The sequence below is a fragment of the Hemicordylus capensis genome, chromosome 2, assembly GCF_027244095.1.
Source record: "Hemicordylus capensis ecotype Gifberg chromosome 2, rHemCap1.1.pri, whole genome shotgun sequence".
Classification (NCBI taxonomy): Eukaryota; Metazoa; Chordata; class Lepidosauria; order Squamata; family Cordylidae; genus Hemicordylus; species Hemicordylus capensis.
In genome coordinates this window covers 350,713,680-350,736,629 of record NC_069658.1, presented here as the reverse complement: position 1 = coordinate 350,736,629, position 22,950 = coordinate 350,713,680, and the positions used below count along the sequence as shown (strand labels likewise).

The 22,950-nt window shown below is 43.2% G+C and overlaps 1 protein-coding gene and 1 long non-coding RNA gene across 2 annotated transcripts in view; one reads left to right on the top strand and one right to left on the bottom strand.

The window, feature by feature from the left end:
• Nucleotides 1–7,469: 7,469 nt before the first annotated feature.
• On the bottom strand, nucleotides 7,470–12,486 carry CDKN2AIPNL (CDKN2A interacting protein N-terminal like). The gene is made up of 3 exons (XM_053300070.1): nucleotides 12,156–12,486; nucleotides 9,847–9,946; nucleotides 7,470–7,627 (listed from the first exon to the last, which is right to left on the bottom strand). The coding sequence occupies exons 1-3, from the start codon at nucleotides 12,368–12,370 to the stop codon at nucleotides 7,616–7,618; spliced, it is 327 nt and encodes a 108-aa protein (XP_053156045.1). The 5' UTR covers nucleotides 12,371–12,486; the 3' UTR covers nucleotides 7,470–7,615.
• Nucleotides 12,487–12,515: 29 nt separating this feature from the next.
• The window catches only part of LOC128346605 (uncharacterized), a 37,043-nt gene continuing 26,608 nt past the window's right edge, over nucleotides 12,516–22,950 (top strand). The window contains exon 1 of the long non-coding RNA XR_008317081.1: nucleotides 12,516–13,326. This is a non-coding gene — a long non-coding RNA (uncharacterized LOC128346605). The remainder of the gene's footprint in view (nucleotides 13,327–22,950) is intronic.

Genomic DNA, 22,950 nt, shown 5'->3' with positions numbered 1-22,950 from the left:
ATACTAAAATCAAGCACTATACGCCTCAATTGACCTTAAATACACTAATTCACCTTGTTCATATTGTCCATTAGGCAAGATCATGAGCTTGAAGCACAATGCTTTTAAAATTCAAAGAGGAAAGTACAGAAGTCTATTGAGCTAGATCATTGCAGCTATTTCCACAAACAGCCAATTTAGTTTCCTTGACTGCTGTGCATATATGATCTTTGTTATGGTTAAGGTCATATTACATTTATATAAATAGTACTCATGTCCCAATATCAGAATACATGTTGCTATAACAACCTCATTAACAGAAGTACTAGGTCATTTAAGGCCTGCTTTGCTAAAGGGAGGAGAAGCACTTTCTTAGCTGGTGAATATGCTTGCCTGAGTGAATTGTAGGGCTGATAATAGAACTTTAAGATGGACTGAAAAAAAGTGATTTAAAAAAAATATTTGTACACCACCCCAAACTTCCATCTCTGGGCAGTTTACAGAAATTAAAACAAAATTTAAAACCACAAGTCTAGTTTAAAAGCTTGGGTGAATTAATTTGTCTTTAGAGACTTTTAAACAGTTGTTAAGAGATAGGAAGGCACTTTTAGCAGCAGGGAGTGCATTCCAGAGTCTCAAAGCAGCAAAAGAGAAGGCCCATCTCTGTGTAGCCACCAGACCAGCTTGTGGAAACTGCAGATGAACCTCTCCGGACGATCTCAATGGGTGATGGGGCTCATAGTGAGGAAGACATTCTCTTAAATACCCTGGGCCTAAGCTGTGTAGGGATTTATAGGTTATAAACAACACCTTGTATTTTGCCAGGAAACTTATTGGTAGCCAGTATAGAGAGTTGGTCTCTTCAAGATCCAGTGTGAGAGCCAGCGTGGTGTGGTTAGAGTGCTGGACTAGGACCGGGGACACCCTAGTTCAAATCCCCATTAAGCCATGATATTTGCTGGGTGACTCTGGGCAAGTCATTTCTCTCTCAGCCTAACCTACTTCACAGGGTTGTTGTGAAGAGAGACTTAACTATGTAGTACACTGCTCTGGGCTCCTTGGAGGAAGAGTGGGATATAAAATGTAAATAAATAAATAAGATGACCCAGAGACCAACTTGGTTGCCGCATTCTGTACCCAGTGCAGTTTCTGGATTATGTACAATAGCAGCCCCACATAAAGCACATTGTAGTGGTCAAGTCTGGAGGTGACCAGCATATGTACTACTGTTCTGAGGTCATTTATCTCAAAAAACAGACACCACTGGCATATCAGCTGAAGCTGATAGAAAGCACTTCTCTCCCTGAGACACCAGGGAGAGGTTTGTGTCCAGAAGCATCCCCAGACCATGTACCTGTTCCTTCTGGGGAAGTTTGACCCTATTCAGTACCAGAAGATCAAAATTGTCTCCTGAGTGCCAACCCCACACAATAAGTGGATCTCTTTCTGAATCTCTGTTTTGGTGATGCTGAAGCCAAATATTCGGCACCGTTGTTTCCAGACAGCGTGGAGATGACTGCGCTTTGAGAGGCTGTCTTGGAGCAGAGCTGATACATTGGTGCAGATTATTTGGCTTTAGCATCACCAAAGCACAGGCCTATGCTCTATATCAAAATACTTAATGCTCACGTGCTCCCTTGCATGCAATCTCTCTCTCTCTCTCTCTCTCTCTCTCGTACACATAAGGTTATGCTGTCGAGTCGGTGTTGACTCCCGATGACCACAATGCCCTGTGGTTTTCTTCGGTAGAATACAGCAGGGGTTTACCATTGCCATCTCCTGTGCAGTATGAGATGATGCCTTTCAGCACCTTCCTACAGGTGAAACTCGAAAAATTAGAATATCGTGCAAAAGTTCATTAATTTCAGTAATGCAAATTAAAAGGTGAAACTGATATATGAGATAGACGCATTACATGCAAAGCGAGATAAGTCAAGCCTTAATTTGTTATAATTGTGATGATTATGGCGTGCAGCTCATGAGCTGTACCCCAAATCCACAATCCCAGAAAATTAGAATATTGTGATAAGGTTCAACAGTCTAGGCTCCAGGTGTCCCACTCCAATCAGCTAATCAATCCATAACACCTGCAAAGGGTTCCTGAGCCTTTAAATGGTCTCTCAGTCTGGTTCATTAGGAATCACAATCATGGGAAAGACTGCTGACTTGACAGTTGTGCAGAAAACCATCATTGATACCCTCCATAAGGAGGGAAAGCCTCAAAAGGTAATTGCAAAAGAAGTTGGATGTTCCCAACGTGCTGTATCAAAGCACATTAATAGAAAGTTATGTGGAAGGGAAAAGTGTGGAAGAAAAAGGTGCACAAGCAGCAGGGATGACCGCAGCCTGGAGAGGATTGTCAGGAAAAGGCCATTCAAAAGTGTTGGGGACTTTCACAAGGAGTGGACTGAGGCTGGAGTTAGTGCATCAAGAGCCACCACACACAGGCGGATCCTGGACATGGGCTTCAAATGTCGTATTCTTCTTGTCAAGCCGCTCCTGAACAACAAACAACGTCAGAAGCGTCTTACCTGGGCTCAAGAAAAAAAGAACTGGTCTGTTGCTCAGTGGTCCAAAGTCCTCTTTTCTGATGAGAGCAACTTTTGCATCTCATTTGGAAACCAAGGACCCAGAGTCTGGAGGAAGAATGGAGAGGCACACAATGCAAGATGCTTGAAGTCCAGTGTGAAGTTTCCACAGTCTGTGTTGACTTGGGGAGCCATGTCATCTGCTGGTGTTGGTCCACTGTGCTTCATTAAGTCCAGGGTCAACGCAGCCGTCTATCAGGAGATTTTGGAGCACTTCATGCTTCCTTCCACAGACGAGCTTTATGGGGATGCTGACTTCATTTTCCAGCAGGACTTGGCACCTGCCCACACTGCCAAAAGTACCAAAACCTGGTTCAATGACCATGGGATTACTGTGCTTGATTGGCCAGCAAACTCGCCTGACCTGAACCCCATAGAGAATCTATGGGGCATTGCCAAGAGAAGGATGAGAGACATGAGACCAAACAATGCAGAAGAGCTGAAGGCTGCTATTGAAGCATCCTGGTCTTCCATAACACCTCAGCAGTGCCACAGGCTGATAGCATCCATGCCACGCCGCATTGAGGCAGTAATTGCTGCAAAAGGGGCCCAAACCAAGTACTGAATACATATGCATGCTTATACTTTTCAGAGGTCCGATATTGTTCTATTTAGAATCCTTGTTTTATTGGTTTCATGTAATATTCTAATTTTCTGGGATTGTGGATTTGGGGTTCTCATGAGCTGTACGCCATGATCATCACAATTATAACAAATTAAGACTTGACTTATCTCGCTTTGCATGTAATGCGTCTATCTCATATATCAGTTTCACCTTTTAATTTGCATTACTGAAATTAATGAACTTTTGCACGATATTCTAATTTTTCGAGTTTCACCTGTATATTGCTACTGCCCAATATAGGTGTTTCCTATATTCTGGGAAACAAACAGCAGGGATTCAAAACAGCAACCTCTGGCTTGCTAGTCAAGCCATTTCCCCACTGTGCCATTAGGCGGCTTCCACAGTAAGTACCTCTGTTTTATTTGGATTCAGCCTTAGCTTGTTATCCTTCGTCCAGCCCATCACTGCCTCCAGGCAGGCATTTAGGGAGGTTATGCCTTCTCCTGATGACTTTGACTCAGAGAAATAGATTTGAGCGTCATCAGCATACTGATAACACACTGTACCAAATCTGATGATCTCTCCCAGTGGTTCAATGTAGCTGTTAAAGAGCATTGGAGACAGTATGGAGTCCCGGGGGACACCATATAAGTGCTCAGATTTTGAAGAGCAATAGTCTCCAAGCAACACCATCTGGAATTTGCCAGAGAGGTAGGAGCAGAACCACTGCAAAGCAGTGCCTCCCACTCCCAACCCTCTCGGACGGTCCAGAAGGATACAATGGTCGACAGTACTTAAAGGTGCCAAGAGATCCAAAAAGACCAACAGAGTCCATAATTCCCCATTGGAGATCATCCATAAGACCAACCAATGCAGGCTCTATCCCATAGCCTGCATGAAAACCAGTTTGAAATGGGTCTAGATCTAGATAATCAGTTTCCTCCAAGACTGTTTGGAGCTGGGAGGCCATCACTCTCTCAGTTACCTTGCCCAACCATGTAAGGTTGGAGACAAGCTTATAGTTGCTTAACTCTGAGAGATCCAATGCAGACTTTTCCAGAAGTCTAATGATTGACTCCTTAAGACAGGAAGGCATCCTGCCCTCCCTGAGAAGCATTGATAATATCTACCAGGCCTTCTACAACAATCTACCTACTAGATAATATAAGCCATGTTGGACAAGGGTCAAGAGAACTGGCGGTAGGCCACACTGTTCCAAGCAGCTTATCTACATCAAGAACTGAAATGCATCAAGTGCTTCATTTTCACATAAAGCTTAGATAGGATATAGTTAATTGGGGAATGTGATAATGGAACATTCATGATGTATGGAAAGTAAACAGGACTTACTTATTAATATTCCTTCACAATATAAACAGAAAAGCAGATTGAATTAAGATAGTGGACATTTACAACTAACAGTGGCAAATGCATCTTCAGAATTAATTTGTAGAATTTAGTTGGGTGTCTTGTCAGTGATGGATTAAAAATTACTTTCTATTGTTGGGGATAGAATCATTGTAAAACACAAGATTTCTAATTTTTGTTTTCAGTAAGAATATACAAGCTGCAACAACTTTGTTCCCCTTTTCTCCACAGCACAGTTGCTGCTATAAGCTTATCCCTAAAAGTAGAGGAAGTTGGAATGTTTTTCTTCTGCCCAACCCTACACAAAACCTGGAATTGTTCTGAAAATATGCTATAGGGGTAGCCTGCAAAATTTAGTAGCCTGCAAAATTTTTGTAGGGGGATTACTTTTTCAGCCCATGGCCTTTGGCTTATGAGATGTGGCAGGCTAAATGTCACCTATGCTTTTAAACATCTGTGTTATACTAGAGAGTGAGCTCATCTGGAGGTTTGGGCTGAAATGTTGCCAGTGCACTGCTAATATACAACTCAACCTCTTATTTCCATCTTCCAATACTAGGGAAGGTAATGGAAGTTCTAAATCAATGTTTAGGACAGTTCTGGTCTGGATGAAGGTGAAAAACGTGGGCTGAGGAAACACCTTTTCCGTGGATGGTTTTCTTAGCTTTCAGCAGGAGAGGGAACAGTCTTATTAAGCCAAATAGCATATCTTCAGTGCACAGGAGTTAATGGGAATTTCTGTAACAATCTGCAACACTTTACAGCTGAGGTAAGAAGTGCAACTTCACATATTTTAGAATGTTCTTTAGAAGTTGCATTGTTTGCTGCTTTTACACTCTTCAGTGTCTTAGGAAGCATATGGCATAGAAGTCATCTGGATGGGATATCTGTCAACTTCCAACAGCTTTAATAGAATAAAAAGAAGCTACACAGCTGTTGCTTTGTGCAAGTCCCAAATCATCTTCAGTTTTAACAAATAAAAGCATCAAAATCAGGGATGGCTAAACATTCAACATTATTTGTGTTTATTTCTGGATTTATATTGTACTTTTCTTGTCTAGACTCAAGGCGATTAAAATAATAAACATAGCTTCACATTGAAAAACACAATTTAAGCCTTCAAAAGTTTAAGAATACCCTAATCCAAAATTCAGTTCAGTAAAACCATGAATTCAGCAGTTCTCAAAATACTTTTACAAGTTTTCTTTTAAAATAAAGGAACATTGTATGCAGCTGCTTGGAAGGTCTGCAGAATTTGGCCTCTGCTAGGCAACTGGAGAAGGGGTACGGCTCCCTCTTCCTATTACAGTGCATAAGACTTAAGCTGCTTAAAAACTTCTTGTGCTTTCTGTTTCCCTGTCTCTTTAATCTATGCAAAGGCACAATATATGGTCTCCATCTCAAAAGTGTCCTCAATTTATAATTTCCTGGAAGAGGACTGTCAAGTATCCTGCAGAAGTGATGCAGAATTAGGAAAGGAGAACTAGATCCCATGGTATCAAGCCTCCCAAGGGTCTAAGCTGTAATGTCCTTAAAACAACAAGGAACCCTTTTACTGCATGCACTGTGAAGAATCTACTTGGAGTAAAAAAGATTTAGTTAAAAATTGTTTGTGTTGCTAGGTCCGGAGGTTACCGAGTTGTCAGGTAAGTAGGTTGACAGGAGGCGGTCCCTAGATGTGCACTATACCAGTTGGAAGATAACGGTCAAGGAGGAAGCTGGGAGAGAGACTCACACAGTAGGACAATAAACTGCAACTGGTTGTGCTCTGAACTGTCTATTTCCTGGAAAGGACCATCATTTGCTTTTCTTTATTGAACAAATCATCTTTAGTTTTAAAAAAATTGGAATTTCTATGTTAGAGTAACAAACCATGTCTAAAGCATTCCCTCATTGTTAAGGGAAGCAGATATTACGAGGACTATTGAAGATAAATGGTGGCAGTGGACACAGGAACCATCACATGTACCATTTCTCTCCGTTTCCTTCCAGATATATTGACTGCATACACCATAACCTCACTCATAGCATGTTATGTCACCACATTTGTACGGTGGGCATCTGAAGAGATGTGCTTACTAAAATTCCATTAACCTCCACCTTCCCCAGTTTTAAGTGTACATGAAATCCAACACTGAGAAGGCTGATCATCTTTGAAATAATCTCCATAGGAAATTATAGGATAGCCAAGTTTTACTTGGACAATTTAAGGATATTTGAACTTTTACAGACTGCCCTTTGAAGCAATACGGTATAATTGAGTTATCTTCTCATTTCCTGTTGATGAAAAAGCAGAGCAGCTATTTACACAACTATTCCAGCAGCACTCCAGCAAAACAAACTGCACTAAAACGCTGTAACTATGTGGCTTGTGGGAGCTCTAACAATAGTTAATGCTCAGAGGATTCACACACCCCTACCTTCAATTCACATTAAATAATAATAATAATAAAGCCACTCCACTAGTTATCCAGTACAAGAAAGGCATTGACCACAATAAGAACTTCCCATATCCTGGAGGTTTCTAACTGGAGGTCCCCAAATGCTGTTGAACTTCAGCTCCTATCATCCTCAGCCAAAGGCTGTTGTGGCTGGGATGATAGGAGTTATATTCAAACAAGGTTGGAAATCCCCAAGATATCCCATCCAACTAAAGCTGCAATCCTACACACACTGATAGAAGTAAACCCCACTGAATAAAGCAGGACTTACTTCTGAGGATTTACAACCTGATTCATAGGTTGTAAACCTCAGAACCTTACTTCTGAGGTTTACAACCTGATTCATAGGATCAGGTTGTAAACCAGCATCACTGGCCTCTACAAAGAATTATACTACATGTGCGAAATGCTGTAGCTTTATCAGTACTTTCACCATTATTTCTAGAAGGGTTGTTTGTGTTTGCACACCCCCTATTGATCAAAAGAGGAACAATGGGACTCTCAATCAATACACACACACACACACACTTAAAAAAAAACTTTTAAAAGAATATCCAATATAAAACAAGCTAGTTTAAAATGCATCTCAGAAGTGATGTTTCTTCCATTATCCAGAATTACATTCTTCCATGTAAGCCGATTTGTAGCATAATGAAAGTCTCTTCCCTTGGACACTAGAGTTGATTCTAAAAAACGAAAAAGCCACATAGAAGTCAGTTAAGTCTGTTATATATCTGAAATATAGAAATGCTAATATGGAGTTTATTCATGCATTATATAAGGAGCCTCAACTACAGTGGTTAGTAGACCTCACTTCCTGTTGTCCTAGAAGTTATTTTTTAGTCTCAACAACTATATGAAGCTGTAACCCGTTTATTCATTTTAAGGTTATTCTAAAAATCATTTGTTTTGTGGACTACTCAGAAAATTTTTTGTTATAGGGTGGCCATATGCAGTTATTATTCAGTGCAATCCTATCCACACTAGTGGGGGTTGCTCACAAGTAAAACATGGTGGGTCTTGCTTCCAGGTAAAGCTACATAAGATTGAGCTATAAGCCAGTTAAAAAGTTAAACAGCACCAGAGAAAGGCCTATTTTCATGGCCATTTCAGCCAGCAGCAGATGGGAAATGCTAGCCATTTTCCAGATACTGTAGCCCACTTCAGTTGGGGATGTGTGGCACATGGTAAAAGCAGATTCAGCCTGCAGCATCATGTGCACACAATCATCCTGGCATGACCTGAAATGGCAGTATCAGAACTACTTGCTAGGTTCCCTGGGGCTACTACTTTGAAACAGCTGTGTGAATCAACCTTTTAGCACAGCATTACTATCCAAAGTATAACATCACAAGAGATTTATGAATTTAAAAAGAAGAGTCTATTTGCCATATTATATCATTTTGATATTGTTTGACAAACTGTTAAACAGGAGATTAAAAGGCTTTCACTTATACACGGTTAACACAAAACCATATGCCAGCTGCATAGAGATGCAATGGCAAGCCATACTTTGCCATTATGAGAATGAGCAGCAATAAATCTTTGCTCACATGATCCCTGCTCTGCTTCTAGTTAGTGGGAAACCCTAGTTTGTCAAATTTAGATGTGAGCAAACTGGTTTGCTGCCAATTAGAAGCAGAAGCTTCTAATCTCCTCCCCTTGTACAGCAAGGAAGGGAATAAGGGAGCACACAAGCCGAAGACTCACTGTTGCTTGTTCCCACAACGGCAAAATATGATCTGTCATATCAGAATCCAGTTGAAGTCTACAGGGGTGACTTTCCACAATGTTTTAATGATGTAACAGGACTAAGCAAAATCAAAATGCAAATATGTGTGTGGCCTCCTCCCTACAAGGGCATAGCTTGATGCTGAAAGGTCCAGGGAAATGACTGGAATTCATACAGGAACAGAGAACTCAGGACAACCAGAAATGCTTCAACAAGTAGGATTTATTAGAGGAGGAGCAGGTGGCGGTTTACATCACCCCACCTGAGCCTTTCCTTTGGACACATTCCTCCATGGTCCTGGAGTAAGCCTGACATGGTTTTAAAGAAAATGGTTCTTATTTTCTCCTCTAGACAAATGGGCCTCTCAAGCACCACTATGTTTGTAGGCAATGTCTCTTTGAAAGCCGAAGCCTGGGTCTTCCTACATGGCATGACATCTTATCCGGTGTAATGGGTGGGTCTAAGGGCAGTCACTGCCCACCAGGTCCAGCTGGGGCAATGCTTGGGGGGACGATGACCACCCAACTGAGATCAGAACAGCCTCTCATACAGCCATTCATCTGTGTCAAGTCCGGCAGAACAGAGGTGATGACTGAGTAAGTCTCCCCAAGGTTCCTCGCCTCTCTCAGTGAACCCCTTGAGAATGGAACTCTCCCAGTCACAATGTGTGTAGGCCAAACTACAGTATTTAATTATTCACAGAGTGTGGAATCTTTGGCAAACACTATACTAATTCAATGAGGTTTGGACAAGAGGGGACAACTAGGATCAGGCATAGGGAGTCAAAGATAAGAAGTCTGAAGCTCCAACCACATGCCTTTAGTTTTTTTAGCTTTTAAACTCAATGCTGCATACGTGTTTCCATGAAAGAGAGAATGTTTAGTTTACCATGGCAGCAGATTACAAAGACAATTTGGGATGGGGACACACACATATTTTTATATTAGCAATTGGGTCTCTCTACACAATACAGCATGCTTGTAAGAAAACAGGTTTTCTATAACATTGGAAGAGAGAGCTAGACACAAGTCAACAGCATTTTCTCCTCAATATTTCTGTTGAGTTCTGTCTATTTGAGGTAGAGTCACCCATGTACATGCAAACTTATTTTCAGAAGTAGATCCCTACAGCCTGTCAGTTTCTTCCAAGCATTCCAAAGTCCTGAATATTCACCCTTTTCATTATTTCATCACGGGTTGTGAAATGTGGTGCATCTTCAACTTCAATCCCCTCAGCCATTTCTGTTACCTTATCCAAGAGATCTTGGTTGTAGCTGTATAAGAAAAATTAGAGTTTTAATAACTAGGTATCAAATATTCAGTTATTAATAGGGTTCTCAAGTCTTATAATGCATACATGCTTTTCTCAAAGTGTAGTCTTTGTAATTTTAGAAGATGAAACTGCAAGGTCACTTGTTTATATACCAGTTTTCAACAACAACAACAACAACAAAACCCTTCTCTAAATGGTTTACATAGAAAATTTTTTTTAAAGAATGGTTCCAAGTTCCCAAAAGGCTTGCAGTTTTAAAAGGAACACAAGAGACACACCAGCAACAGTCACTGAAGGGATGCTGTGCCAAGGTTGAATAGGGCCAGATGCTTCCTGCCTCTGCTGAATATAAAGAGAATCAACATTTTGAAAGGTCCTTCTTTGCCCAGTTAACAGTTTAAAGGCAAAAAGCCAGAAAATACACAAGAGGAGAGAACTGGATCAGTCACGATCAACATCTTTGTTTTAAAAGCATCAATTCAATTTTTAAACACTTATATGTAAGGGCTAGGCAAAATATATGCTACATATAATACACAATGTACTTTTTCATGGCCCAAGAATATTTGATAGATTTAAGGATCTGAACCTTTCTTTTAAAAGAAAAAGCCAATCTAACAAACTGATTTGAAAACAAGACAGCAAATCACAAAAGTAGGCCAACAGGTTATAGACAATTGGTTTACTGTATGTTTAAAGTACAGGTGAAACTCGGAAAATTAGAATATCGTGCAAAAGTACATTAATTTCAGTAATGCAAATTAAAAGGTGAAACTGATATATGAGACAGACGCATTACATGCAAAGCGAGATAAGTCAAGCCTTAATTTGTTATAATTGTGATGATCATGGCGTACAGCTCATGAAAACCCCAAATCCACAATCTCAGAAAATTAGAATATTACATGGAACCAAGAAGACAAGGATTGTAGAACAGAACAATATCGGACCTCTGAAAAGTATACAGTGTACTGTGCTTGACTGGCCAGCAAACTTGCCTGACCTGACCCCATAGAGAATCTATGGGGCATTGCCAAGAGAAGGATAAGAGACATGAGACCAAACAATGCAGAATTGCTGAAGGCCGCTAATGAAGCATCCTGGTCTTCCATAATACCTCATCAGTGCCACAGGCTGATAGCATCCATGCCACGCCGCATTGAGGCAGTAATTGCTGCAAAAGGGGCCCAAACCAAGTACTGAATACATATGCATGCTTATACTTTTCAGAGGTCCGATACCGTTCTATTCTTCAATCCTTGTCTTCTTGGTTCCATGTAATATTCTAATTTTCTGAGATTGTGGATTTGGGGTTTTCATGAGCTGTACGCCATGATCATCACAATTATAACAAAAAAAGGCTTGACTTATCTCGCTTTGCATGTAATGCGTCTGTCTCATATATCAGTTTCACCTTTTAATTTGCATTACTGAAATTAATGGACTTTTGCACGATATTCTAATTTTCCAAGTTTCACCTGTACATTACAAAATCTCTCTTCCATGTTTAGAGCTTTTTAAATCTTTTTTTCTGTCTGCAACACTTGAATTCTTGTTCATGCTGTTGCCCAATAGGATATATGGCCCATCACTCCAGCATGCCTACAGCAGATTCTTGAGTATGCCTGTATACATTCCTGATATGCCTATATACATTTTGATTTTGCAGGTTTAATAGAAGAAAGTAGATCACAACTAACTTAAGAGTCAACTCCCGATTATATCATTTAGTAGTCCTATATTGAAAAACTCTCAAAAACCAGGGCCACACAATTAACATCATTTCCATGGACAAGAACATATACATTAGTTTCAACTCTCCAGCTTATAAGTTTCCTTTAGTGGTCCTTTCTGTTAGCCAGTTAAGACACACAGGCATGCAAATGTTAATTACTTAGTTCACTCTAGTGAAAAGGAAAACGAGTGTTTGTGGCAGGGTTATCACATTTTATTTCTGGTAGCACTCGTTCTTTTTAATTGCTACGTGGCAGGCATAAATACAACTAACGTGAAAATGCAGCCACGGGAGAAAATTTAACCTGCCAGCCATGCAACTGTTGAGGAGTCACAAAGAAAGCGGAGGAATTTGGGGTGGGTGGGTGGGTGGTGAGGTAATGTGTCCAGCGCAGAAAGGAGATCATCCCGCGGGGCCTTGGGAAGTGGGCGGGCTGCACCTGAAGGGAATCGGAGGAGGAGGAGGATGCTGGTACCTGCATCCCAGAAAGAGATGGTTGGCCCAAACCATAGAGAGCGAGAGCAGCTGGTCCATGCGCAGCGGAGAGAGCTCCTCCCCGTCCCCCGGCGGGACATTGCGCACGATGAAGGCGCGCCGTGCCTGCCAGTGCTTGTCATTCTCCGAGTAGGAGCGAAACTGCTCGGGAAACTCGTCAGCAACCTCGGCACCATCGCCGTCCCCGTTCACCATCCCTCTCGCTTTCCTGTACAACAATCCACCATGGAAACGCACGACTAGAAGCCGGAAATGACATTTATAACTGTGCGACTGAGAGAGGAAGGGGGGAAAGCGAGCAGCGACGTTGCCGCTCTGTCCCGCACACTCTGTTACGCCGATGATCACAATGTGGCGCCGGCTACTGCACGCCGCGGGGCTTTCTCATTCAAAGATGCGCATGCGCCTTGCGACAATACTGGGTCATCCGTTTTGTTGTTGTTTTTTTAATCGTTGCCTGAAATGGAGGAATCGCGAATTTGTGGAGAAATCTCCGTAGTCCCAAATGGACACCAATAGACACCCCGTGCGTGATGAAAGTACCCCCATCCTACGATCTGCACCGCCCCCACCCCTCCTATCTCTTATTTCCGCGTTCGTGATGATCATCCCAAGCCACACCTGACGTCACCCGGGCCGTATTTCAAAAAGCCGGGCATTTCAGGATGGGCAGCATGACGAAGTAGAAGGAGAAAGTCTTCCCAACGGACACTTCCGCAAGCACGTGCCCGTTCAGTGAGAAACAGGCACGCGCGTGGCACTGGAGGCATCGCATCCCTGGATTGCCCAAACCCTAAACGGATACAACTTCGCACTCCACTATAAACTAAAGTTAGCTCTATTTCCGTGCTGCTACCGCCATTCTCGACCAGGCAACTTGTAGCCTAATACCAGCTCCGCTGTTTTCTCCTGCCGGTCTCCAAGGAGGCTGAAAGTAGCAAATAACAGGATTATTGGTATTACATTTCACCAACTCCACCACGGTCCCCAGCCCGGAGAAAGAAAACTTGAGTTTACGCAGCCTTGTCCTAGCCGACCAATCTTATGCACGCTTACTTAGGGATAAGCTCTATTAAACTCCACGAGAAGCCTGGTTCTCCGGCTGCAAGTTCTATATAGAATTCTGAATTCGGAGTGCATTCAGTCGAGAGGTACTAAAAAGACGCACATGTTTGGGTTCAGTGACTATACGCAGCTTAAATCTGTACGTGCAAGGAATCCGTTCCTTGGGCTCCCTGCGCAGTAAAATGAATATTTAGTTCAGACTGAAGCAGCCTACATGAGAGCTGTCCAGAAGCATAGCATATTGATTGCTAAAGCGATGTTTTTCTCATCGTGTGCTAAGCCATCCTAAAGGAAGCCTAGTTAGAGAACAACCATCCCAATCTATATGAATATTATTTTTGCTTGCTCTAGCATAACTCCAAAGTACAGCTGCCCACAACTATCTCAAAGGTGCCTTATGAAAGATACAATCATTTGTGCTTGCAAATTCCCATTGTACCAAACCCTTTTAAAGTGACCAGGAGATTAAATGATGCCCACACAAGGTTTACAGCCCAATGCTGTGCATGTTTACTCAGAAGTAAGTCTCACTGCAATCAGTGGGGCCTACTCTGTGTGTGTTTAAGGCAGCCTTAAACAGGAAAAACAATTTTCCATTTATTATTTTGTCCACATCTTTATTTTTTAAGATTTAGTTTAAAGTAATAGCTTGATCAAAACATGACTTTCACATTTTTCATTTTGTCTTAGTTATATCATATGCATACACACAACCCTTTCATTATTGCAAAGTGCATCTTGAATCTCTGAAACTAAAAACTAACTCCAGTGTCTGACCAGGTTTCTCCTCTTGCAGAAGAGCCCTATTTTGTTCAGATAAAAATAACTCCTCGTTGATTTCCACTATCATTCCACCATCCCCTAAATCCCCAAGGCCTAATTTAACAGAAATATCTGAGAAAGAGAAGAAGGCACTTGGGGCCACTACAAGCCTGTGCCATGTTCTACGGTGTAATTAGCTCAGCAAAGCCAATAGATTTTCTTATAGCACATACCAGCTCATACATCAAGAGACAAATCAAGGGGGAGTTTGAGCAATCTCTGGTTCTCAGCTGAGCTCCTCTAATGCACAGCAGCTAGCAAGTGCCATTAGGAGGAAATACCACATTTACTAGTCCTTTTGAGCTGCAAATATGCAACCTTGCCCCAATCTCCTGTCAATACAAGCCCATACCCCATTCCGATGAGGTTTTTACCTAGATCACATGCTGCCTTATCTTATGTTTCTCTTCTTTCCATTCCCACCTCCTAATCTATGGAAAGCAGTTTGCCCATTTCAACTTCTCCCCCTTTGGCTAATTAAGGCTTCAATCTTATACATACTTACTAGGAAGTCAGCCCCCCCCCCCTTAAAATACAGGCATCTACATCCAAGTAAACATGCATAACACTGCATTACACAAACACATTTGCTGGGTGTGAGTTTAACTCAATAGGGCTTCGTTTTGAGTAAACCTGGGACCAGGCTGCACATTCTTCAGTGGCTTGCACTATCAGTTTTTTTAGATCACCTGGGTTCTACTAAATCACATGCCCGAGTCCAAATGGTTGCTCTCCTGTTGCCTGTGCTCATTAAAAATAAATCTTTACAGCATGTAGATACAAGTTGGCAATGTCTGGAGTTGAATATTTATAGTAATTGATGGCTGCAGAATGTTGAACAGCCTTTTTCCTAGTTCGGGTGCTATTCTGCAGCTCAGGCATAAGACCACAGACATTCTCCAGAGATCTTATGGAAAGAAGCAGTGAAATGGCCATGGGTATAATCTTTCACTGTCATCACATCTAAGTAGAGGAATATATCTAGAATCTGCCTCAATTTAAAAACAGCAGCTTTATATTGCATTCTTTGCTATTTTCCTCCTTCTCTGAATCTGACATATTTCCATCTTCTTCCTTGTGGGGGTGATTTTATTTGTGGGCTGATGTAGTATATGAGCAAGCAAAGGGTATAAACATTTTTTCAAAGGATGATGCTTGAAGCTAGCTTGCATCTTTAAGTCTACCTTAAAGTAGATATAGTTAGATATAGTTAGTTATACCTGAGATATAGTTAGCTTTAGAATGGCAAATTCTCTAACTACATTCTAATCTCTGCAGAGCTGTGTAAGCAAGACCCACTAAAATCAGTGGAATTGACTTCTGAATAAACATGTATAAGAACCAACTTAAAAACTGATATTTTTCCAGGACTAACAGACAGGAGTCTAAAAAGAGGAGAAGTAAAAGCTGCTACTTTGGCAAGCTATGTCTGATCCTGCTGTCATGCCTGTTCTAGGCCTCTATGTTTCCCCATTCCCAGTATTGTGTCTCCCAAATTCCAAAATCCCACATACGGAGATGCAAGGATCGTAGTCTACTTAGGGTTGCCAACATTATGTTGGCCAAATTCAGGACACAAGTGGGGGGGAATCTTGGGGGGGGGCATCTAGGGGGCGGGGCTTGGCCTCATGTACTCATGTAGGAACTCAGTATAGAGGAGTTCTGTCTCCTGCAGCAAGGGAGACCGCTGGGTCTCTCCCTACCCCCTGCCACAGCACGCTAGTTTGCTTGTTATGGCTCTCACAAACAGCAGCCACGGGGGAGGGATGGCGTTTAAGCTGAGCCCCTGGCATGGGCCTGCTGGAGTGCCACCACTGCCCCTCCCACTTTTGCCCCAGCCATGCAACTCCTCCCTCCGCTTTCCACCCCGCTTGGTGGGTTGCAGAAGACCAGCCTGGAGTGCTTCAGCCCGTCAGCTCAGAACCTGGACCAGCAGCACCAAACAGGGACTCTGCGAGGGAGGGAGGGAGGGAGCAGGGAGGCAAAGGGAAAGCGGATGTTGCCACGGGGCACCAGAGCACCTCGATGGGGGACCCTCCCTCATTCTTGCTGCGAGGCTTCTCCTACCATTCCTGCCCCTACTCGGCTAGCCTCCTTGCCCACTGGCCTGCTCGCTCGCCTGCACCACTCTCCTCCCAGGGTGCAAGTCCAAATGTGGGAGAAATGGAATCCCGGATGGGACAACCATTTACCCTCCAGAAATAGAGATGCCCCGCATTATGTGGTACTGTTGGCATAGCTAAGTCTACAGGACTCCTGTTGCCTTTCAATCCACATGCAAACATATTTTTAATCTTTTCTTTGTCCTTAGCCATCTGCCTAGTTCATCCATCTGTTCAACTTTTAGTAACAACCAGCTCAACTTCCCATATTGCATTCTTGGCTGCTCCGTATGAGAAGTTTGCCTAGGGCACGTTTCCAGCAGAATGACCTGGATTGATTGATTGTTGAATTTCTATACCGCCTTTCACTAAAAAACAACCCCAAGGTGGTTTACAAAAGTTAAAAACATACAATAAAAATGACAATTAAAATATTAAGCTAAAAATATAAAACAAATCTAATTTAAAAACTATAAAATACAAGCATAAAAACACATAGACACAAGAATAAAAACACATAGAAGCAGCATAGAAATGGTCATGTAAAAGCCTGGGTGAAAAGCCAAGATTTAAGAAGCTTTCTAAAAACTGTGATGGAGTCTGAGGAGTGAATGGCCACTGGGAGAGCATTCCAAAGTCTGAGGGCAACAACAGAGAAGGCCCTGTCCCGAGTGCATGACAGACGAGCCTCCTTCATTGTAGGCACCTGGAGCGGAGCCCCCTCAGATGACCTTGTCAAGCAGGCAGCAACCCCATATAGATAAGAAGCAATGGTGTAGTTGCCACCATGCCTTGTTTTCATCCAATACCAATAACATTAGTCAGTAGTCGGTGCCATAGGCCATAGTGGTACCTTTGAGGAGGAGGAACTGCGCAGGAAGGGAAGCAGCAACACAGGGATGCACTTAGGATATGTCTATAGGGGCAGGATGTTGGGTCATGTGTTTTAGGGATGTGCACAAATCGAAAATCATGATTCATTTTGTGGTCAAATCAAAACCAGCTGTTTTGATTCGACCACTAATCTAGCCTGTTTGAAACCAGGTTGTCTTGATTTGGACTTGATTTTTCTAATCAAATCCAAATTTATTTGACCTGTGCTGTGGGGGTGGGGGGGAGCCTCATGTACTTAAAAAACAAACAAACCATGGCACAGTGCTACCATGAAATTAATTACTTTTATTCATCGCAAAGCCTGCAGCGGTGACCTGACCCACCACCATCCCCCTGTGGCCGCTGGCCGCTCCTCTGAGAAAGAAGAGGCACATGGAGGTGCCTTTTAACTGTTCCTCTGGCAAGAGTGGAGACATTGGTAATTTGGAGCTGGCAGCAGTGGGGAGGCGGCAATCAGACTGCCATCCCTCCCTGTGACTGGCCTAGCTGGCCACTCACACTTACCAAACTTACTAAACCGGGCAAAGGCTTCTGTAAATGGCCTCTGCGCAGGTTTGGGGAGGCCATTTGATGGGATAGCCCAGCATTCTTTTAGCTAGAACACCTGTTTGTTTAGCAAAAAGGCTACTTTTGGGTTAGAGTGGGGAATTAGTGATAGTAGAGTGAAAAGTCAATTACAAGATCAATTTGTGCAAAGCTTTGGTCTGGAAATAAAGGCTTGAGATAGGAATATGGTACAATCAGATTTATTTAAGGGTTATTGGGGTACAGAAAATGAAAAATAGTTAGGCAATTGATAAAAGGCAGTGAAACTTAATTAGCAATATAAATCAGAGACTCATTAAGATGTATTTTTACCTTAAAGGTATGAATTGTGATTAAATCAGATTAAAGCTTATCAGAGAGAGAGAGAGGACCTGCAGTGCAGAGTTCAGACATAGGAGGAAGGGGATAGAGATGAGAGAGAGAGAGAGAGAGAGAGAGAGAGAGAGAGAGAGAGAGAGAGAGAGAGAGAGAGAGATTATTAGTAATACCTTCTTCCAATTCTGTTGGTGTGTCTGTCAAACTTGCAGGATGGGGAACGATGGGGTATTCCTTCCCAGAGGCCAAGCAGAAGAATAGGGTAGAGTGGAGGCAAGCATGCCACTTGCAAGCCAGGGATCCAGGAAAGTGTCTGGTTCCAGGAAAAGTCCAGGGGAGGTTGGTTCTCTAAGGCAACCAAGCGTGGTTTGGATCAAGAGATAGGTCCAAACTAGGAGCTGGAAGCAAAGCTCTAGAGATGGCTGTGGTAGATGGAATTGCCAGAGCCAAAGCACATGCAGATGGTGGGTCCAAAGCAGCAGCACACCGCTGAGTGGGGCTTGGGGTTGAAATAGGCAAAAGCAAGCCTGGTTGCAAGGGATGACATCTGTGGTTAGAATACATGCCCTATGATTCAATCAAGGGTTTGTGTACTTTTGAGGGACAATAGAGTGAAATGGTTTGAAAAACCTGTATGGGATAAAAGGGTGAGCTCAAAACGTATCTCATGGGTGCGGAAGACCTTCCAGGTGGGAAGAGCAGAATGTTTTTCACCCTCTTCCCTGCTCTGTGTCAGATCATTAATGCTGCAATAGTGAAGTGGGAGTGATACAGCCTTATCGGAGTCCTTTTGAGGTGATTAGTAAGACTAATCTTTTGTGCCAACGAAAAAAGGAGTTATTACTCTTTTGAGAAATAGTCCTTTGCAAGAGAGTGGCCTATTTGAAGTGGTTTGCATAAATGAAGAGGCCAAAATGGTAAAACATTGTACACATTAAAAATGCTTGAGTTTATGGCACAGAAGAATTGGACAGAGAGATTTTATTTATTTATTTATTTATTTGGTTGGTTGGTTGGTTTCTATGCCACCCTTCCAAAAATGGCCGAGGGAGGTTTACACAGAGAAATAATACACTAAAAAATAAGATGGATCCCCGTCCCCAAGGGGCTCACAATCTAAAAGAGACATGAGATAGACACCAGCAACAGTCACTGGAAGTACTGTGCTGGGGGTGGATAGGGCCAGTTACTCTCCCCCTGCTAAATAAAGAGAATCATCACAGTAAAAGGTGCCTCTTTGCCAAGTTAGCAGATCCCAATGCAATACTTCAGCCGGAGAAGGAAGATCTAGCCAGAGGCCTAAATATAAGTTACTGTAATGTAGAGTCCAGACAGCCACCTAATGGTGCAGTGGGGAAATGCTTGACTAACAAGCAGAAGGTTGCCGGTTCAAATCCCCGCTGGTATGTTTCCCAGACTATGGGAAACATCTATATCGGGCAGCAATGATACAGGAAGGTGCTGAAAGGCATTGTCTCATACTGAGTGGGAGGAGGCAATGATAAACCCCTCCTGTATTCTACCAAAGACAACCACAGGGCTCTGTGGGCGCCAGGAATCGAAATCAACTTGACAGCACCTTTAATATAGAGTCCAAATGTACATGCTGTGCAAGGGCAAAGGGAACTAAAGCCACCTTTCCTCAACACAGAAAAAGAGAGACACAGCAACCTCTTGAGCTGATACACTGTGATATATGTGGGCCTATGCAGATCAATTCATTGGGGGAAACAAGTATTTGCTATGTACTTTCATAGATGATTATTCAAGATATACATTTACTTATCTGATCAGTGAAAAGATCCAAGTACTTGAAAATTGAAGAAGTATGTTGCAAGAGTTTGCAATAAGTTTGGAAGGAAGCCTCAAATGTTGAAATCAGACAATCTGAAAAAGGAGAGCATTGAACATATTACAATACCATATACTCCAAAACTAAATGGTGTTGCAGAAAGAAAGAATCAATCTTTAATAGAAATGGCCAGATGCATGCAGGACTACATAGTAAGTTTTGGGGAGAGGCAATTATGACTGCTACTTACTTACAAAACAGACTGTCTGCAAAAGTTATAAATATAACACCATTTGAACTGTAGCATGGAAAGAATCCTAATATGGAACATATTAGAGCGGCAGGGGGCGGGGGAGGTTTGGCTCAAAAGCATATGCCTATGTGTCAAAGTCTAAAAGAACCAAACTGAACTGCAGGTGTGAGGAAGTGATATTAGTTGGCTATGCACCAAGATATAAAGGGTTTAGAATATTTGGAGGCTATTCACACAAGCATGCAAAACTGGGCTAAGTAAGCTCAGCTGGTTTTGTACACATGTGTGAACCACCAGGATCATGCCCGATCTTGGCGGCAACATGGCGGCAAACTCGTTTATGTAGCCACCCCTCTAAACGGGGTTAGGAGAGCGAGCCTGATCCTAATCTCATTTTGGCAAACGTCTGTCAGGCACAGCTGCTTGCAGCCATGACTGCTGGCACACTTGGGGGAGGGAGGGGGCTCCAAATAATGCACTGCGTACTTGAGCAGTGCATTTTGGAGCTCCATGGGATGGGGTGACCCCCGGAGCTACCGGCAGCAGCTGGTGCTTGTCTGGGTGGGCAATCCACCCACCCAAGGAGGGACAGCTGCACATCTGCGAGGAGGGTGAGTGTAACTCACCCTCCCTGCAGACCTCCCGGAGCCCTTCTCACTGATCATGAGAAGAGCTCCTTGATCTTGCCACAGAAACTGCAAAAATGCATAATATGGTGTATTTTGATGAAAAAGAAAAGCCAGCTGCTGATAAACTAAAGGTAAAGCGTGCCGTCAAGTCGATTTCAACTCCTGGTTCCCACAGAGCCCTGTGATTTTCTTTTGGTAGACTACAGGAGGGGTTTGCCATTGCCTCCTCCCTCGCAGTATGAGATGATGCCTTTCTACCAGATCTTAAAATTCAGATTAAAAAGGAATTGGAACAAGAAAAATCAGAGAAAGAAGTTGATGTAATTCTTGTTCTAACTAACTATCCAGAGCAAAATGTAAACAATAAGGTTCAGTCAGAGATGTTCAGCAAGTTGATCAGCAAGGTGTTCAGCAAGAACCAACAAAGGCATTGCAGAAAAAAGACTCTTGAAGAAAATGTGCAAGAGCCTAGTACATGGGAGGATATTAATACAACGCCATCTTATGTATCCATAAGTATCCAAGTATTATTCTTAGGTAGAGATTGGATCTTTTCTTCTGCAGCTCTTCTCCAAAAGCTGCATGGCAGGATGGGGCGACAGGGCTGAGGGTGGTGAGAGAGAGCTCCTTCCCCAGGGGCAGAGCCACCACTGGGCGAAAAGGTTCAAAGAACCCAAGCCGCCCACCAATCAGGGGCCGTGAGCGTGGCCCAGAGACATGCCCCCGCGTCTGATGGTTGCTGAGCTGACCGCTCTGCTGGAGACTTTTCCTTGTGCCAGTTTCCAGTCCCATCACATCTGCTGCAAGGAGGTTTGGTGGGACTCGGGAAGTTACTTGGAAATTGTTTGCAAAAGCAGGAGGCGGGCCACAGACGAGGACAAGAGAGAGCTGTGAGCGCTTCAGCTGCCGCAGCAAAAAAAAAAAACTTTCCCCATGGAAATGGAGAGAACTGAATTAACCTGATAGTTTTGTTGCGGCTGCCCCCAGCCCCCTTCTGATTTCTCTCTCAACTCTTATCACCACCAGAAGATTAGGGAAGTCGCAGATCAATCCTGGGCTTACTCAGAAGTAAATCCCATTCTGGTCAATAGAGCTTACTCCCATGTAAGTGCATACATGCAGCTTTAGCTACATAGGCATGGACAGATGACAACCTCCTCGCCTTTCCTGGGGATAATCCCTATTGAACTCGGTCAAACTTACTTCTGAGTAAACCTGCCTGGGACAGAGTTGTCGCTGGCTCCTTGCCAGCCAAGTTTTATCTCGCCTTCCCGGAATTGGGTGGGTCCTCCTTCCCGCAGCGGGAAGGGGTGGGGGAAGCTGGCAGGCATGCAAGGAGGATCCACCCCATCCCAAGAAGGCAAGATGAAACTTGGGCAGCAAGGATCCAGTGGAAACTCGGTCCCAGGCAGGTTTACGCAGAAGTAAGTTTGACTGAGTTCAATAGGGATTATTTTATTTTATTTTTTAATTGTTGCATTTATATACCGCCTTTCGTTAAAAGACAACCCCAAGGCGGTTTACAAAAGTTAAAACATACAATTAAAAGGCAATAAAAACATCAAGCTAAAAATATAAAAACATATAAAATACAGGCATAAAAACAATACAACAGGTAAAAACACACAGAAGCAGCAGTAAAAACGATTATGTAAAAGCCTGGGTAAAAAGCCAAGTTTTAACAAGCTTTGTAAAAGCTGTGATGGCGTCTGAGGAGCGAATGGCCACTGGGAGAGCATTCCAGAGTCTGGGGGCAGCAACAGAGAAGGCCCTGTCCCGAGTGCATGACAGCCGGGCCTCTCTCATTGTCGGCACCCGGGGCATTATGCCCAGGAAAGGCAAGGAGGTTGTCATCTGTCCATGCCTATGTAGCTAAAGCTGCATGTATGCACTTACATGGGAGTAAGCTCTATTGACCAGAATGGGATTTAATTCTGAGTAAGCCCAGGATTGATCTGCGACTTCCCTACTCTTCTGGTGGTGATAAGAGTTGAGAGAGAAATCAGAAGGGGTCTGGGGGCAGCTGCAGCAAAACTATCAGTTCAGTTCTCTCCATTTACGTGGGAATAGCTGGGCTTGTATTCAAGCCTTTTACTTCTTCCTGGTCCCCAGTGCCTGTGCTGCTGAAGCCCCTAGGCAGCAGCAGAGCCACTGCCCAGCAAGAGGCGGCAGGGGGTGGGGGGGCCCTCCGTCAACCTTAAAGGGGGCTGGGCCAGGCTGCAGCTCCCTGCCATCTGCCTGGGTGGAGGATGTAAGTGGGTTTGTGTTGTTGTGTGGAGCGCTGTGCTGTGCTTGGGGCTGGTCAGTGTGGAAGAAGGAATGTGGTCTGTGCACAGGAGCTGGTCTGGGACGGTTGA

Coding starts and splice junctions, on each gene's coding strand:
- CDKN2AIPNL (XM_053300070.1), bottom strand. CDS start 12,370: ATGGTGAACGGGGACGGCGATGGTGCCGAGGTTGCTGACGAGTTTCCC. Junction 9,947..12,155: donor CATCTCTTTCTGGGATGCAG/GTACCAGCATCC, acceptor TTTCTTATACAG/CTACAACCAAGATCTCTTGG.